Below are 19,356 nucleotides of genomic sequence, written 5' to 3' on the forward strand. Positions count from 1 at the left end.
CTCAGTAATAATGATCGAAGTAAAGTTTGATCGAAACGAGCTTTACGAGTACTTAAGAGTAACAAATTAAAGTGGCTTCGGATGTGGCATGGGGAACGTTATACGTTTTAAAACGTACTTAGTTTGAGAGTCGCACAAATCGGATTTGCGTTCAATTTAGTAGACTTTTGGAGCTGGCTACAGCCGAAGAAAACTTGACCCAAATACAACGAAAGAAAATTCTTCAATCCCTTGACTTAGACTTGAAAGATTTAGACCTTAGACTCACTGATATTCACGTAATCCGACTTTGAATTCTAATCGCCCTTTTACATAAAGCTTTGTTACTATCTAAGTAATATTAGGTCGCTAAAGACTGAGTTTACATTGTCTTCTCATCATTTCAATTAAAAAATAAAAGTGAGCTTATCAAATATTTAAAACATGTTATCTAAACAAATATTGTATGTATTATGTGTTGTTAGTTAGGACAGTTAAGTTCAGAAAATTTCTGTCAGACGTCATTGATATAAGTACAACTATCCGAAAGTAGATCTACAAGCAATCTTACATTATTGATTATAAGCACGATAATCGCTTAGCAGAATATCTGCAAAAACCGCACGAAGCAATGAAACAGATAGTGTGCCAATATTCTTAGTCGGAACTCTACACGTTCAAGACTAAGTTTTGAAGGCAGCGGATTTACGTAAGATAATAAATTATATGAGGGAACTGCATATACGCTCTGTATTTTACAAAGGAAGGATGATATACATACGAAGTTAACGTTATAGCTTCAGGAAGGAAGGATCCGCGCAAGTGGGCATCACCTGCCGTCTAGCGAGCTAGGCTCGAGTCAAGAAGCCAGCTCCCACAGTCATTTGTTACCTTTACTGTGAACATTTATTACGTCTCTCGACGCCCGAAGCTCACGCCTCGCTGAATTTACTTAATTAAAATTACCGCACGTGCCCTTAGAGAATTCGCATGTATGAACAGTAAAACGCGTAACGGAGCAAGATAAAGTTAATTTGTTGAAGAAATTCTCTTACTTCCTTTTCATCTATGTTAGAGATTTAAATGAACATATTAACCTAAGAAATGTTTGTAAAGATATATTGATTTAAGGAAGAATATCATTCTTTGTATCAGTAAGTCCGGTTCATATACAATTTAATAAAATGCAATAGAACAATTGATCACCGACGTCCCTGATGGGAAGGTACCTTTTCAATTTGAACAGATTAGTCAGTCTTGTCAAGATGACAAGAATTTCTTATCCAAATACAAAAAGTATCACGCCAGTAACTTGAAAACCCACGGAGTTATCGATTAACATAACCAAAAAACATAGTCAAATTGTATCGTAATTGTATATTGTAATCAGTAAAGGAATATCTTACATCCTAAATTGATTTCGCAATAATTCACAACACCTTCATTTACACGTTTCTGCATAAACAACTCTAAAGAAAGCTCCACCCACACATACAAAGACAAGTGTTCGTCTGTAACATGACTGCGAAGTACGCAGATGGTGTTACAATATATAGAGACTAATTATTTGCCATCGCTGACATCCATTAATAAAACTAAGCATCATCAGTCGGTTACCTGCTATCATTAATTTCCGATAATTTGGAACGAACATCGCTTTAGTGATTAATGCGGCCTTCGAAACTAGCGCTTAACATGTGTACAGGAAGCTGTTCAAATAAACTCTTATTGAAATAGTTAAACACTTACTAATTAGACAAATTTCTCCCCAACCTTCGCCCACGCTTGCCTATAATTTATTAAAATCCATTTTGCGCACCTGATCTTGTTGTAGTAATTTGGCACTAATTGTGGGATATATTTTAAAAACAAACCGCCTTACATTGTGAGACAGGTAATTACGCTGTTAGTTTATAATAATAAGCTATAACTTATAATTTACAGCGATAGAGGAATAGAATGCAAGATTGTGTAAAAGTAAAACCAACACACATGCCGAGACATCATTATACCGGTAAAACAATCGCATTCATTAACGAAATTATGTTTAACAATAAAACAATGAAACATTATCCGATTTGCAGGAAATTTGTGCAACGATTATTTATTTTTTTTATGAAGGAAAACTCGACAATATTTCTAAATTGGTCCTGAATTTAGAATGTAAATCGAATCATTCGTTGCACGCGAAAATGCTATTCTCACAATACCGCCCGTATATATAATAAAAAATAGATGCTTAGTAGTATTTTTTACGAGAGTTTTCATATATTCAACATAATATTTTATATAATATATATAAAAAAAAACATATTATGTTGTGTTGTACATATTGTGTTTTAATATAAATGAAGTGTAGAAATTATAATCGTGATATTAGGTTCCAGGTTGTTTATTTTATTTGAGAATGTATGAATTCAAAAAACGATTCTTAATTCTAAAAGGTACATTGACACAAAACTGATAAGTTTTTGGCACCCCCGAAATTATACTTAAGAAAATTGTTTCTCAATAAAACAAAATATATAATTAACTTTTTAAATGTGCATATAATCATTAAGCAATGGCTTCAATTTAACACATTTCATGCAAAGTTTGAAAACCTACAGTTATCATAAAAAATAAATAATATATAAGTAACATAAAATAACGCCAATAAAGACAATAAAGATGTCGTAGCGCAAACTAGGCAAGAAACCCGCGCCCTTGCTTGTTTTTTGCAGCACTGTTTGTTTTGTAAACTTTTAATTGGATAAACAATTCGTTGTTAACGAAGCGCTGAAAAGGGTTCACGATCAAAACTCCTCAATATAGTTATATTTATCGCCATTGCTTCCAAACGTATTGAACGGCTATTTATAGCACAAATTACTCAATTAATTTACGGAAATTGAAACGCTCTAAATTTTAATCAACTACCCAAAAACTCCAAAATTATCATATTTTTAATGTCCATCAACGCAAAGACATCAAGACTTTTTAAGGGAATTATATATGGAATGTATTGAGCATTTGGTAAGTTTTTCTTTTTTTGGTGCATAGATTTTAGTTATTAGACAGAATACACTGATTAATTTGTAGTGACGTTACAATAAATAGATAAATAAACGACTGCCTAAGTCATTTAAATATTAACATCGATGACGTCAAAGTAAATTAAATAAAGGCATATACATATATTTAAAAATAAATGTTATTAAACTGTTAAGCCTTAATTCAAAACATTTCATCAATTATTTGTATACTAAATTGATTTAAGTAAAGTTACTTGCAACTTCGGCGCTATTCATTCCGTCAAAGTTCCTAGAACACTTTCTTTAATGAGAAAGTGTTTAAGGGTATTACTTTATATCGCTCAGCTTGCAATCCAAATTGCATCGCGACGTTATGAATCCAATTTTGATCGAAGAAATCTAGTCACGCGATAGTATTCCATATTACATATATGTATAAGGATAAAACACGTGTGCTCACGGGAAAGTTCAACAAGTTCAACCGTGTCTGCATAATATAAAATATTCCACCGCAATTTTCTAAAAAGCGTTATATTAAGCATTTATTTCTTCTAATATTGTAAAGTGTAACAAACTATAACGGGACGTCTTCTCTTTACACCTACACCTAATTCACTGAACTGATTTGGATGAAATTTGTGATAGTTTTTATCCCGGAAATTCTACGGGAATGGAAACAATATAGGTAAAACCCAAAATTCAATCTACCGATCTATGTTTATGTTGCGATATTATACTGAAATCTGTGTAAGACATGTATCTGTGCTGTATTAAGGAACAATAATACCTACATACATTATACAATAATACTAAAAGCAAAAATTGAACGAACTGAAATTTTGAACGCTTATTATTTAAATTTTAAACAACATTGTAAGATCAAAACTGAACTGAAACAAGTTAGTATAGAATAAGAAATACGAGATAACTTATACGAAATAAATTATTGTCACATTAATTATACGCTTCTAAAAATTTATATTCCGTTTAAAAGTTTTGCAAGTTTGCGTGTAGCCCGACAAACCAGCTCTATTCTGCCAATAATATGATAAAAGTGAATGCTAATTATGATTGACTTAAAACAAGCTCGTCATTTATTTAACATATAGATGATATAACACGTAACAAACTATACCGGCTCTTATTCTTCGTGCCAGAAATGAATAAAAAAGCAACATCATACACGTAACTTTAGCTTGAATCCCGACTGTTCCATTAGTGAATAGCAGTTTTTTCTCCTTTTGCGGAAAACTGACCATTAATGCGGACCACACCACCGTTTTCAGAGCATCAATCTCTTTTATATTAAAACCGTATGCACTCACGTTTCGCCACTCCTTAATTAGTACCTCCTGTTAAAAGCATTTCAAATGTATTCAATGGTGTAGTTAGTGAGGTTAGTGCTGTCACAGGGGTGAAATAAAATTAATGGTTAATTCCTTTATTTCAGAGTTAACCTACAGAACGATGTACAAATTAGAATATACGCTAATTTGTAGGTACCGAACTTGAATTTTATTAAAAATCAATCGATATATTGTTAAAGAAAAACAATGTGCTTACAGCAGAATGCTACAAGATTTATTATTCCTATTACAAAGAATAACACACAAAGAAAGTAAGAGGAAGGTAAGTACTATAAACGATTATTATTATCATAGTCATTCCGGAATCCGGCTTTTTATAGATTCGTTTATTTCGTATCAATTCATTTATTCCTAAAGAGATGCGGGAATAAAAACATTAAGTAAATACGTGTATATGTAACGGGAACTGAGGCACAATTTTGTTCATATCAAGTGCTCAATAAAGTGGCAGTAACCGCAAATGTAGCCTCGATTAATTTCTCGAAAACAGATCTGTGTAAATTCAATACTGTAAGCCAATATTATAAATGAATACAATTCAATTAATGGCTATATAACATATACAACAAATAACAATACAAAACGATACATCATATATAGAGCTTTTATTACCCTATAATCATTTCTTGTATACTATCTATGTGTATGAAATAATTGAGCATTTATTAAACAAATGTAAACGATATTTGCATTGAGTAAAACACGTTACTGTATATAAGATATATATTATTTCTGAACACAAACAGATCTTAGAAACGTTCAATTCTAAATTCTTGGACGGACTCGATGTGCAAGTAGACACTGGTATACATATCGTGTGACAATGTCTATTTACAGGGTGTTTAGAATTCGCTCCAAGTCCGTGGCTGAGTTGAGTTTCAATGGGGTATTATAAACGGTTGTGTTTAACGTGCGCAAGACTCAAAACAATGAGCGTACCCATTGCTACGCCGTAGGGTAGCTACAGACCGCTTGGCGATTTACAGGCTCCTAGTACCTACGTATTAGAATTTTTTTTTATTGAATTTCATAAACAAAAATGTTCTTAAAGGATTATCATAATATTCAATGTATATATACATTTTCATTAAGATCAATAGCATGTATTATGTGGTTATATTAAATGCTGGCTCATGATATTAAGAAACCCTTGATTTTTTTAAGAAGTATTCAAATAAAAAACTGTGTTAACATTACAAATTTCAACGATTCATTCGTATGTAAGTCACACAGTACACAACAACGAAAATATTATTGTTTTTTTTTTTAATACCTATATATTTCCTACTATACAAACACGTATGAAACGAGATAATTCAGTCTATGAAACTTAAGCCTGTAAAAAAGACCTCCAATGGATCATCTGACGCTACACGTGACGTAAGGACCGCGCCCCCGTCCCGCCCGCGCCCGCGTGCGTCATACCCCACCCCCCCTCTACACGCAAATTGTTCGCCAAAAACAACATCGATTTAATGTAACTTAAACGTTGATTCAATCTGTTAATAATAATTGAATTCGTTCGGAGTTCATGATTCACAAAGAGAACGTTGCAAACCAAGTCGTTTACATATAACTATTTCATTCAAAGTGAAATTAGGGCAATTTTATTCTAGTGAATTTTTATTCAAGATATTCTTTAATTGTATGTATGGAATGGGTAATGTACTCAACCCATTGAATTAATTATTAGGGACCTAATAGTGTTTCTTTCTCTATTGCTCACTTTTTTGTTAAAATAAATAATTTGGTTTCATTTGAAAAAAGTTTTCTTTTATTTTTAGATTAAATTGTATCTATACGTCCCGTATTGTATATCGAACTAAAGTTTATTCGCAAACGGCTTCCGTTAATCGCCTTAATCTCTACCCAGTAATAAAAATCCGATAAAGTTCATGAAACCTTTTATTAAAACATATCCTCTTACATTCTATTTATATATCACTATGTATATGCAATATCTATGTATATATCTATGATGGTATAGTATATGACATAATTGTGAAATATTGATTTTATTGGGATTGAAACGCGTTTTTTTTCAACACTAAATCCTTTAAGAAATCTGTGATTTTGTTAGAGACTTAATAATTTTTTTGTCAGATTAAAATTCGGTACTAGAGATAGATAAGAATTTTCTGCAATAACAATTGCTCGTCACTTTGCCAGTTCAAAACAAGCTTTCGAACGACCGGAAATTTTCACAGGTGTTTCAACATACCGATGTTTACATAGCTTCGTCTATATTCTTCACACTCCAGTTGGTTTCATTTCAATAATAGAAAACACTTAAATTATCTCTAAGACACCTATAGAGTGGACCAAAATAAACAGAAACGAACACAAAATTTACATTTCTATGAAGTTCTCCCTCATTATTTTTGTTCGACATAAATCCACGAATTCATAAGAACCCTATTTGAAAGGTATTTTGAGAAATTCAGAGCCTGTGCCGAAATTAAACATTGTGTCCTATTTTAAGAATAAATTGGCATTGTTTTATAACGTTCTGGTGTTCTACTACAGCGGTAAATTATATTTTTACATAGAAAAGAAATAAACAATATAATAATGAGTTGTAACATCGATGAAAGATAAAACGATGATCTATGGGCATTTTTTTGTAGAATAAGATTTTTTCTATGTTTTTGATTTAAAAAATTCTGGAATGGGTGATTGCGGATATTCATGTTTGGTCACGTCTGGCCCCAAATTGCATCTTGGGATACGGGCCAAGTCGATATCACTCGAGCTTTAAAGAAAACCGTTGTGTTTTCTTTGTGTTGTCCGTAACTATAGTGTAGATACGTATAAGAAATGGGAACGAAATAAATTTTCATAGAAGTGTATTTTGCCTATAATTTTTTTGTACATACACATATAATAAAATCAAGGAAGACTGTTGTGGTCCGGGTTTTAGGCATTAGCTGCTCGACAAATTTTGATGATTTTTTTGGTTATAATATCAATTCACATTGTTGTATATATCTGTTATCACATTCAAGAATCTGAATATACTAATGAAGTTGAGGTTACTGTTCGCTTTACATAAACCATGTTATTAATATAATGTAATAAAACGACCGCCTCCTTGGTACAGTGGTTAACGCGTGAGCGTCGAACCGAGGAGTCCTAGGTTCAATTCCCGGTGGGGACGCATCAAAAAAAATGTCTCGGTCTGGCAGGACACAGAGGGCTGATCACCTACTTACCCGTAAAGAAATCGATCAATGAAACAGATGTACATCATCTGCCCTATACCCCACTAGGGGACACGGGACTTCACTTTATGTAAGTAATATATACATATAAGTATATTTACGATTCGTTGAAATATATTAGGTAGCGTTTAACATTATAGAAAATTCATATGCCCGTACCTTATATGTACAAAAATCTCTTTTAGAAATGTTGATATAACTACAGCGTTAGAATCTTTTAGGAACCGTCTTGCACAAAACAAAATTGATTGAAGTAAAAGCTCAACACGCCCCTTGAGGCAATGCCTTACGAGAGCCCCAAAGTTAGATCTAAAAAGATACAAGTTAGAGAAATTGTTCGACAATGCATTCTTTTGAAGTCTCAAAAATATATGTCGAATTTTTCAATGCACATTCCTATCACGTATTATGAAAACTTCTTGCAAGTGTAATCGAAGGATTTTCTGAAAAACATTTCTCTTCGTTCCAAATAGTACTAGTGTAAACATTATGCGCACTCCTGCTCTCCGTGCAAACATTCGTGATACTTTGAGAAATATCTTGTGCTCTAGCACTTTGAATACATTGTTATGGCAACAGCTTTGCAGGTGCTCTTTGGATTTTGCTGACATATATATTTTTTTACAGAATAGCCCGCTGCTGTAACGGATTCGGTAATTTAACTAATAGATTATTATATACGTATATAATCTTAGCGATGATATTAAGTGCATTTACTGAAATTTAATCCATAATTGCGTTTGATTGCGAGTAAGTGTACAATATGGGTATTAACGTCCAAAAGCTGCTTAAATGAAAATTAACCATAATTTCCTGTCGTTGATTGAAGCACAACGCCGCGCCTTTTCAACAAAAGCCATGTTACGAGCTACGCCTCATAAATTACATACACTCATACTTACTGTTTTTATATAGGGGTTATAAAAATCATTATCTAGCCGTTCTCTGAAATTGCTATTTGAATGGCGAATGTAATACATCGTCATTAAAACATTTATTAGCTATTTAATAGTTCGTAAAACGCAACGACGCAGCTCGGTATTACACACTACTACTAAAACGTAAAACAACAGGGAAATTTTGCAATAATCTTCTTTTCTTTAAAATCAGCACACCATTTTTAATATGGGATTCCAAGGAAAAAAGATTAGTTGGAATGCGTAAATAATAAAGATAGGTTAAAGTCACGATTAATAAGCCCTAAATCGAAACTACATGTAATCTTTCACAACGCCAGGTGGCCACGCGCCCATCAATGACCGAAATTGTCTATCCGTGTTCCAATTGCAGCCAATGCAGACGATTAAATTGTCGACACAAGCCTCATATGCCTCAAACATGACTACATATTCCACGCGTGTATATGTGCTGTACACTGAATGGGCCCATAAATTTTCAGGCGCTGACTATTTGACGGTTTACTGTTTTAAATCATTCGTAAGAGCAAAAACCGACAGTTACGAATAAACAAAGAGAATATATAAATTCAACGCAAAATGTTTGTTAGTGCTTATATAAAATAAACTCGTAACTTATAGCCTGGTTGAAAATTAATAGCAGAAACGTGTACTTGAGGTAAAATTTTGTTTAGCTATTTATTCCTTAATTGTTTCTAAGGTTTTGTCAGCTCTACAGACCATCGAGAAGATGTAATAAATTGAGTGATTCGAAAAATTATTATCAATTTCTTGGACTTGTGCCAGATTTAATCTTCATGTTTATTTAGAAATTTGGAAAAGTGGCCTTGATTATATTATTGATGAAGACATAATTAAGCAAATCGCTTTTTAGTTAATTTTAATATCTAAATATATAATGCAAAGATACAATCGCAATCATTTTTTTATTATTGACAGTTTAATGTTTTTATTAAATAAAGACTTTACCTAAACCTAGTCCAGACCTATTTTTGTAAAAACTTATTTTGTTTTTGTAATAAGTATTGGTCAGTTGATAAGCTTGAATGTATAAACTAAAACGGTAACGCTTAACACATGCACTTGTAAATATTATCATGTATATATAATTAACCTTGTAGAAGGCCACGGCAAGTGTCGCAACATTTGGAGTGAGGCCAATACAATAATAGATAAGTACTTAATTCGGACTAATCCTATTTGATTCGGGAAACCGATTAATGAAATTGGAAAATCCCCATTTGCGTATTACTTCAGAAGTATTCGAGTGAACGTAGACTGCTAAGTAGTTTCAAATTTAATTGAGAAATTTGCGAAATTAGTGCTCTTAAGTGAATTGTTAAATTATATTGTCATGTTTATTTCCATTCTTTATTATACTTGTAAAAATTACACGGTTTTATATTGTTTTCTTTGCACCAAATATGTGTTTCTTAATATAAGCTAAATGTCGAGCGTAATAACAATTTTCGGAATTAACATAAAAATTGGAAAGATTAATTTCTTAACTTATTATAAGCTGCATTAAAGCTAGCTTTTTTAAATCGCTGTCCCTATATCTCTCCGACAAAATTCGAGATTGGTTTGAATGTGATATAATCGATGATTTACAAATATACCTATGATTTACATACCAAATCCGATTATCATAAGATATTCATATTTTAATTGCAATTACTCCAATTACACTAATTATTAAAAAAAACAGACAAAAATAGCTTACCTTCATATCATTATAGGATGATTGATGGGCACGTCCAGTAAAAAACTGCCTTATTTCACACAAAGTATGGATTAAAAACACAACCTTATTAACACGAACATCAACTGCAGTTAACGGGGTTCAGATTCTATTAGTACTAACAATTCAGGCACTTAAAAGTTTAAAAATTAAGAGTTCCACGTGCACTTTATATGCATTCGCGTTCAAATTGATACGGAAATGTTGGGAGTTTATCGGCGAAGTTTTTGCACCTGTAACAAAATAAACAGTAGTTAGTGGAACTGTAAACATTTTACTTAGATATTTTATAAACCGCGGATTATCTACGTGGCAATTTAGTAACTATATTGCATTCTCTTATGTGCCTGTTTATTTCACTCGTTACCCGTTTTGCACCCCTAAAACAATAAAGGGTAGATACTTTCTTTGAGATCTAGATATAACGCATAACATGAAGGTGTGCTAGATTACGGTGTTGATAAAAAAATATCATATATCTTCTCTTATCTTCCCTTAAGTTGGCAACATACACTTGATTTATTTTTCATGGAAATATGCTTGTAGGCTATTTTGATGTTATACCTTTCAATTTATTTTGATTTTCGAAATAGACTATATAAATTTTAAGGAATTTTTTCTAGTGTTAAAAAATCATAATTTCTTATACGCATTAAATTACGCATAAAAGTATTAATAGGTACTCTAAATGAAACAAAAGGATGGAATCTGATAGATTGCATAAAATTGATACAAGTTTTAATTATTATTTACAACACCATATAGTCTGAAACGGAGACATTTTCTAGTTCAATTTGTCGTAATTGCTTCTCATTCGATATAACAAAACAGGAAAACTGGCGGGCCGACGCGGGTACATCGTTTATTGCATTTTCTTCCGATAAGGACCGTTTCTGTAAATACACCCGCTTGTCTATTCATAAATTCTATAGCATAATCTATTTATGGATATAAAAATTTTCAGCACCGTTCTTTATGCCGTAAATATATGATATAACTCCTTTCTTAGCATAGAATAATTTAATTCTATGGATATGAAATAATGGGCAATGCTGCTGGAAATTTATATAAATAAATCATTCTTATTATAGCTTATAATCGAATCATAGGAACTATGTTAATTAAAAAAAATATGTGTAGCAGTATCCAATAGGATATCTTACATAACCCACAGCAGTAATCAGTGAACGAATCTATCATGAATCTTATTTTTCTTATGTTATTTTCCTTATGAAAATATTATTGGCAGCGAATTCTCGTTATGTGCGGTGAAACATAGATATCACCACTTCTTCTAAAGCCCAATGTTCTTCAAAATATTCTATAGTACGAATACAAATGTAATATATAAATGGCAAAGAGTTTATTAGAGGTTATATCGGAAACATATTTCGTCCTCGAGTTACCTACCTAAGATTATTTACATAAGAAAGTATATGGATACCTCTGAATGGACAAGGCTTTTTAGGTTTAAACGACAAGCTTAGGTAATTTTCAGCAGATCAAGTTGGGGCATTCAGGCGATACAAAGGCCGCCAGCAATCGTACTAACTAGGCTCGAAGCCTTGAAAGCAATTAGGCGGAAGGGGAAATTGCATCTCTTGGGTATATCTCTCAAATTGGCCCAAACGTCAGCAACACTCGAGTAAAAGTGACACTTTGGCGTTTCTATTAGTAACCCGGACCTCTGAATTCCTTTTGTTATGACTTCCACTTCAGAACTAGGAAACAACGTGTTCAGTTATTTCGCGTGGTTCAAGTTTTGAAAGATTTACATTTTTTTTTTATTTTGAAATTTTAAGTATGTTTTTTTGTATTGTGATCTAAATTTCAAAGCGAATCGGAAAAAATACACCACGAAATCAGGGGCGAAAAAAGTTATTTAATAAATACGGCATATGTTTTTATGCTTTTTAATTATTGAAAATGACGCTATTTTATTGAAAATTTTAATAAACTAAATCTGAAAAAATAACTAGCTTAAAGGAAGAAATATCTAAATTCAATGAGAATTACTTGGCTCATGTTCCTCTTTTTCATAGAAAACTAGTGGTAACTAAGTATACGAGTAAGTTAGTCGTTGGTGATGTTTGTCTAACCTGACTTCGTGCTACCTTAGTGTGCCCTTTCCTTGCGGTTACCTCGTTAGTTTAATGTCTTACAGTTAACAAATTTTACTCAGAAGGGAAATATATCTAACACGACTTTTGCGGAGAAAAAATAGATCGTATGCAAAAACGAACTAAGCATAAATTTTAGAATAACTAAGGTAAATATTACGGTACAAGTATATTTAAAACCTAAAGACACATTAAATACAGAACTATCATAAATAGCTAAAATATTGTTAGGACGTAATATTAAACGTACGCTTTTTTATTGTATGAGTAATATGACCAGCACCAAAAACAAAACAATTAAAAAACACTGCATGAGTAACTAACTGCGGAATTGCGGATGATGCGCTTAATATCGGTTACAGTTATTAACACTAAATTTACGTCGATAAAATGTTCGTGTGGTTAAAAATGTGCGTGGAAGGAAAGCAATTTCCTCAATAACTAAATATAACACTAATAGAATACAATATCATCTGTTCGATGCTCTCAATTCAATCTGTTTTTATATATTTTTATTTTTTATCTGCATTGTAAAACCGTGATATAGACGGATATTTTTAATTTTTATCAGCAAAACAGCCAGTTCATAAACAACGTTACCAAATGAAACTGCAATTCAAATATCAATACTCGGCGTTTTAATCAAGTTGCATAGACAGATAAACTGCTCTCAACAGCGCTGTACCACGTTTTATTAAAAGTTTAATGTTCTTTTATACTGAAAAAGCTGTTTGTTTCTCATGAAATTTCAATGTTCATAAACAAAAATGCAGGAAAATATATACACAGTAGTATCGTAATTTAAGGTACAATTAGGAAACGAGGAAGATAATTGAAACATACATGCTCATCTATTGGCACATTTCAGTTTATGAATCTAGTGTAAGTGATATTTGTATGTATATAGTACGATAAAGAAGCAAAAATATGCCTATATATATTATTGGAGGTATGATTGGAGAAAATTTACATATGGCTTCATAATAGGCATGATGTATGTATGTAGTATGTAGATAGTATTTCACAATATTTCTTAAAAACTACACCGGCTCACATCTCTTTTCCTACTATTATCATGATGTCTTTCTTGACTAGCAAAATATGATATATTGTTACCCCAAAATGAATAAAAAGCGCGATACATTACATGGATGTCACGACCCTTGGAAATAAAGAAATATCGAGTAAAATATAGCAGAGCCATCCCTAAGATTGGTTTCGCTCTCTGACGTTTCATTATAATGCAAAATTTATGTAATTTTAAATGCGTTAAAACAAAATGTTTCTAATAATTCTGAAATACTTTCTTGCAAAAGAACGTGGACGACACTTGGCATGTGGCCAGTATATATCGCTCCTTTCTTTTTCATATAGTTCTTTTAGATTAAATTCATCACGTTATACGACATACTGTAAATAACTTTAAATTATAGTGTTTATATTTTTCTGATAAGAAAAAACGAAAGATTTTATTTATGATAATCGCAATATATCACTATCCTGAAACGTTTATGTAGAGCAAGCTAAATAAGGCTAAATCGAATGCCAAAAATTGCAAATGCGTTTTTCTTACCGGATCTCAGCTTTATGAATTCCTCTACCTTTCCCAATCGAAAAAATCACTACCTTCCTTAAAGATAAATACAATCGAGGGTCCAGGATGATGTTAGCGGTAAGTCCTTTGAAAGGCTACGGATTGAATGAAAAGTGTGTCTACGTGAACAATAATGAGTCTATATGAGGTGTGGGATGCAAATGGAGCGAAAGCTCTTCGTATACCTGATGGTGGTATCGAGCTCAACATACGCGCGAGAACGATTGGGCGGGAACGACCCGCGCCGGCGGCTTGCAGCGAGCGACTGCCGCCCGGGTCGCGCTACCACCGCGCCGTGGCGCCACGCATCGCCTGCACTGACACCACGCACCGGCCACCACAGCTGCACACCACCAACCACCTGCTATTGCTGCAGCCTCACAACGTAAATATCGATGTTTTTTTATGATAAACCGTGAAATACAGCTGCGGGGGTAGCACGCACCGCGCGGGGCGGGGGGCCGATCCTGCGCGCTGCGTCACGCATCTTCGAGGGTTTCTTGCGTGATCCCGCAACCCGCCATCTGCAGAGACGCTCGCCGCGGGGTCACACGTCCACGGCCAATTTAAGCCACGCCACAAACTATGAAAACAATATTAATCCTAACTATTTCTGCTTCAGAAAAGGTTTGCATGATATTCGTTTAACGGAAATATTAGCAATAACTCGTCCATCTTTGTATAATAAATTGTAAAGTGCTTAAATATAGTTTAATTTTTCTGATACAGTTCGATTGTTAAAAAATATCCAAAATGTGAAGGAATCTTATTAAATTCCTCTATTGTACAATTTTAGAATTTTATTATTTTATAGTAATGTACTTTTGTATACATGAAATATTTTATTAATACACGCAAAAATAAAAGTAGGAAAAACTATTAAAATCCCTAATTTTAGTTTTCCAAATACGTAGCATGCTCCAGATATATACTGGCCTGATATTTATATAAAATAAAATTTTCATTTATTTTCTTACTGGAAATTGACGTTTAATTAAAATACTAGCTGCTCACCCCGCCCGGATAGATATGTTTTTTTAATATATACAATTTTCTTTTACATGATATACTAACACCTCACTCCGGCTCCGCCCAGGTAGCCTTATTTTTATTAATTCTTTACAGACATTATCCTAATCCAAGCAGAGACGAATGCAACGGGCCCAAAAATAATTAAAACCCGTTCAGCTGATCTTGAGTAATAAAGTGACGTCACTAACACGACTTTTATTCATATAATTACTACATAGCTATATGTATGTACATAGATATAGTTAAGGTATGGAAGGTGTTTACGTTTTAATTTGTTAATAATATTTTTCAGTAAAAAGTAAGCCTTTTGAGCTGGCGTATTTCATTTGAATTGCGATGAATTGGCGCCATGAACTGGCTCAAATAGCTTCAGATCGTCTTAGTTTGAAAGTCAGTATTCCAAAGTTCAGATACTCGGGTATTTCTTGTTTCTTATTTTTTTATCTTTTACTTTTTTATGAATGAAAACTTTTTGTTTCACACACAAATGATATTTAGATAGTTAACATATTATATTTACGTAGCTACCATAAAATATTTAAATAAGAAGGTTTACTCAACACTTAAATTACACATAACTAATACAAAATTGTATAAATATAAAATGAAAGAAATTAAAAAAATATAGTATATCATCATCAACTTTGTATGGTTACCTTTTGGTGGAATTGCATTTTAGTTTTACATTTTTCAAACCGAAGCAATCTCAAGATGTCAAGGGTGTGTATACGTTTTGGTAATACACAGATCGAGCCAGAGATATGTATGTTTTATTTTAAAAAATTCCACGCTTATATTTTGTAGTTTCGACATGTACTCATACAGACTTGTAAAACTTAAGCGATACGTTAACTATTTATGTTCAAACTGCTATCATGAATAGGTACGGAGAACCAAATATACATTTCATGATATAGTGAATGCGTGTTCGGTATGTTTACAGTATTTAACAAATAATTATAACACAATTATTTGTACTGCTAGTTAGTAATATACGAGCTGTTGATAAAGCAATTTGTTTTAACTCAACTAGTCCCGAAATAAGTATTGCTGTAATTTTATTTTATTTTTGTGTGTCCTTTGATTCATGTGTATCGATGTGGAGTAAATTGAATTGTAACAGGAATTTTTATCATCGTATGAAAAACGAAATGAAAAAACACAATATAATCATTTATTTATGGAAATTCTGATGTTATGAAAAACTGTTTTACTAACAGAATAGAGTAACATAGTGCTATTATTTTATAATCTTAGAATATCGAAATATTTCACATATTATTAACACAGATTGTTGATCACATAGATTTTCAATCGACACTCCAGCGAGGCACCGACGGCTTGGCGCCGATGTGTATGCCAGAAAAGAAGTGTGCCAGAGTTTTTATATCATACCATAAATTTGATAATTACAGCAAACAATGGCTAAATAGATCGCCTTGCATAAAATATAAATCATGGTCGCGGTACGAAAAATATGCTATGTACTTTTTTATAATTGTTACATTTTTTCCATGACAAAAGGTATTATAATGCCTAATAATATTACACTGTAAAAGTATGTCTGTTTGTCTATCTTCTTCAGTGAACCGATTTGGATAAAACATTTCCCAGTTGTAACACAGTGGACTGATATGGATTGACCTGTTAATCTTCAAATAATTAAGTATGATAATTGAATATTTAATTTCAAATAAATATATAAATAAAACATTTTGAATATAAATACTACACAATTATATCAGATTTATTGTATTCGCGACATATTTGGCGACTTCAAGACACGACTTGCACAATATGACTTACTGCACAACATAACCAAGATAACGCGTATTCAAAGCAACTATGTTAACATCATTCGTATATTGCAATAACAATGGTTGTAGAACTTAGTAAAACAAGAAACCTAGCGAAATACTTGAAACATTGTTGTATTGTTTGTTACGCTGGTTTACAGTTGTCGGGTAGAGGCGGGCCTCTATATCGAAATGTGAGCTGTACAATTCTTTCTGCTTCTCGTATTCCGCTTAATCGTGCACCTGATACTGTTCCATTATGACCAGGGACCGTTGCTTCTCCAGCAAATAGAAGAATTGGTGGTATCGGCTCACTTGGCCCGGGGATTGGGCATGCCAGAGCTTGCTGAGCGTATCCATCAGAGCCCGGACAATCACATGAGAATGCTCCTAAAAAGTAGGGATCTGAAGACCAACCAGATCGTAACACTGTCATTGGATATGGTATGTTCGGGTTTTGTGTATACATCTTTAATACTTCCGTAATCCCTTCGGCTACATCTCTGTCACAAATGCTTTCCATCATAGTTGCTTCTTTCCCCGCTACTAAGACACACAGAACGTGTTTACTGTTAGGCGCAATTTCAATGGACTGTATTCCATTAGTCCAATCCATGCGGCCACACTTTGTATGTGGATCCATTTTAAAGTTTAAATTACCTTTGTGCCAGAACCAAAAAGGGCGACAATACTCTAAGTATATTTTATTGCATGCACCCAAACCCAAACCTCTGATAGCATTAACTTTGGATGCAGGTAGTTCAGGACAAAATAATCTTACGGCATTTGCATACAAAACGCCTATAGATGGTGTTACAATAACATAGTGTGCTGGAAATTCTTCTCCGTCTGTTGTACACACAACAGCGGGATATCCTGATTTCATGCAAGTGCCCCAATAAATACAGCCGACCGGTTTACAATAACGAATTGCACCTTCAGGTATTTGCCGTAGAAATGGAGCTAAAATGCCCACCAAACCCAAGGGCACACGCACTTCGCCGCCTGGCATATTCATAAAACATCCTAAATGATCAGCACACAGCATTCCTATATCATCGCCAGAGCGAGCATTAAGCATATGTGAGAGACCAAACATAATTCTCGCTGCATCGTGTTGTTGCTCTTCAGGATATTCATGTAATTCTTGTTGTATCCTCAGGCTCATAAAATTGAGGAGAGATCCTTGTTGTTTATTCCCACCTAGACAAAATATTTGTGCAGCTTCTTCTTCAATTTGACGAAATTTATGATAAGCTGTTATAGTGGGTGGAAAAGGTATTTTACCGCTGACAGCACTATTAAATAAACCGCGCGTATGTTCGGCGCCAGGCACTCCCGGGCGCGGTGGATTTTCTCTTGTTGATAATGTGTAAATTGGATGAGTTGAAGCATTGTCTGGTTTCCAGCTGGCACCCATTTCAGCTACAATATCGCCGAGCCAACATGAAAGAATGCGCCCGCCGGGCCTAATGAAAAACAATGCAAAAATATTATATAGAAGTTACTATTTTGTTTAAATTTGTTATTCTGTTGTATTTGTGTTGTCCAGTGTTCTCCAGCATACGTTTTGCTGACTGGTGCTGATTTATCTTATGGCCTAATATGAAATACTATTAATAACTGTAATATTGAGAATGTTACTATATTTCAATTGCATCATAACAAAAAATATTTTATGTTTAAATCATCCTATTTCTATTTCTTTTCAATATTGTTTCAAAAGAAATGGAAGTAAGTGAGTAATTTTATTCAGTTTAAATTTTAATATCAGGTTTTTGGTCAGTTCATGTTATCTGTCTTCATGTTTTGATGAATACGTTGGTTTACATCAACAAATACGTATGTATTTTTTACAAAGTAGGTAGTAATGCGTGTGTAAAAATTGTTATTTTAGCTACTGTTAATTCAAAACAGGCATCGACTCATAACAACTTCTTTATACATAGAATTCTAGCTAGATAGTAATGAAATCGGATCCATTCTTGTGCTCGAATTCGTGTTATTTCATGACATTGATATACTGGAGAGAAAAAAATAAAAACCTTTCGTATGCTTCCAAAACGACAACATTGTTTATTCCCCGCTGTGCCAATCTTGCTGCCGCTGAAAGTCCAGCCATGCCAGCCCCGATAATCACCACACGCGGTTCTTGAAAACATTTCTCAGGGTCACACGCATCTACGGCACAAATACCACGATCTTCTATATTGGGACCGCAATCAAATACTACAGGAGAATTATCTGACTTCCTGTTAGGGAAAACTATCGTTATATACCTATTGTTTTTTTTTATTTTTGATAGAAACTACTTGATAAACTTACCATCGTCTGAACACGTTTTGGTAATATTTTAATCGTGCAATAATGCATTTTCGAATAATATTCATGAGTGTATTTTATTGAATATTTTTTTAACAGAAAATTTGAGGCATATTTCAAAAAAATAATTGTAAAATTTTGACAATGACGTTATAATGTTATAACTCTGTCCCTCGTGCTTTTTTAAAGCATGATAATAGGCGGGGTTAATGGTCAATAAATAAATAAGACATATTATGGCCAATTAAAATCA

The 19,356-nt window shown here is 33.1% G+C and overlaps 2 protein-coding genes across 4 annotated transcripts in view; both read right to left on the reverse strand.

The window, feature by feature from the left end:
- Nucleotides 1-14,323, reverse strand: part of LOC119830872 (inactive dipeptidyl peptidase 10) — a 72,026-nt gene extending 57,703 nt beyond the window's left edge. The window contains exons 1-2 of one of the 3 annotated variants that reach the window (XM_038354050.1): nucleotides 14,139-14,323; nucleotides 10,222-10,472 (exon numbers count right to left, since the gene is read on the reverse strand). The gene's annotated coding sequence lies outside the window, so the exon portion shown is untranslated. Of the gene's footprint in view, nucleotides 1-10,221; nucleotides 10,473-13,932; nucleotides 14,083-14,138 lie in introns of those variants that run through there. The other 2 variants (XM_038354066.1, XM_038354058.1) reach the window with 2 other exon arrangements.
- Nucleotides 14,324-16,615: 2,292 nt separating this feature from the next.
- On the reverse strand, nucleotides 16,616-19,028 carry LOC119829688 (spermine oxidase-like). Its single transcript, XM_038352324.1, has 2 exons — nucleotides 18,827-19,028; nucleotides 16,616-18,250 (listed from the first exon to the last, which is right to left on the reverse strand). Exons 1-2 carry the CDS (start codon nucleotides 18,901-18,903, stop codon nucleotides 16,927-16,929), a joined length of 1,401 nt encoding a protein of 466 aa, XP_038208252.1. The 5' UTR covers nucleotides 18,904-19,028; the 3' UTR covers nucleotides 16,616-16,926.
- Nucleotides 19,029-19,356: the final 328 nt, after the last annotated feature.

Source organism: Zerene cesonia, chromosome 1, assembly GCF_012273895.1.
Source record: "Zerene cesonia ecotype Mississippi chromosome 1, Zerene_cesonia_1.1, whole genome shotgun sequence".
NCBI classification, from domain to species: Eukaryota; Metazoa; Arthropoda; class Insecta; order Lepidoptera; family Pieridae; genus Zerene; species Zerene cesonia.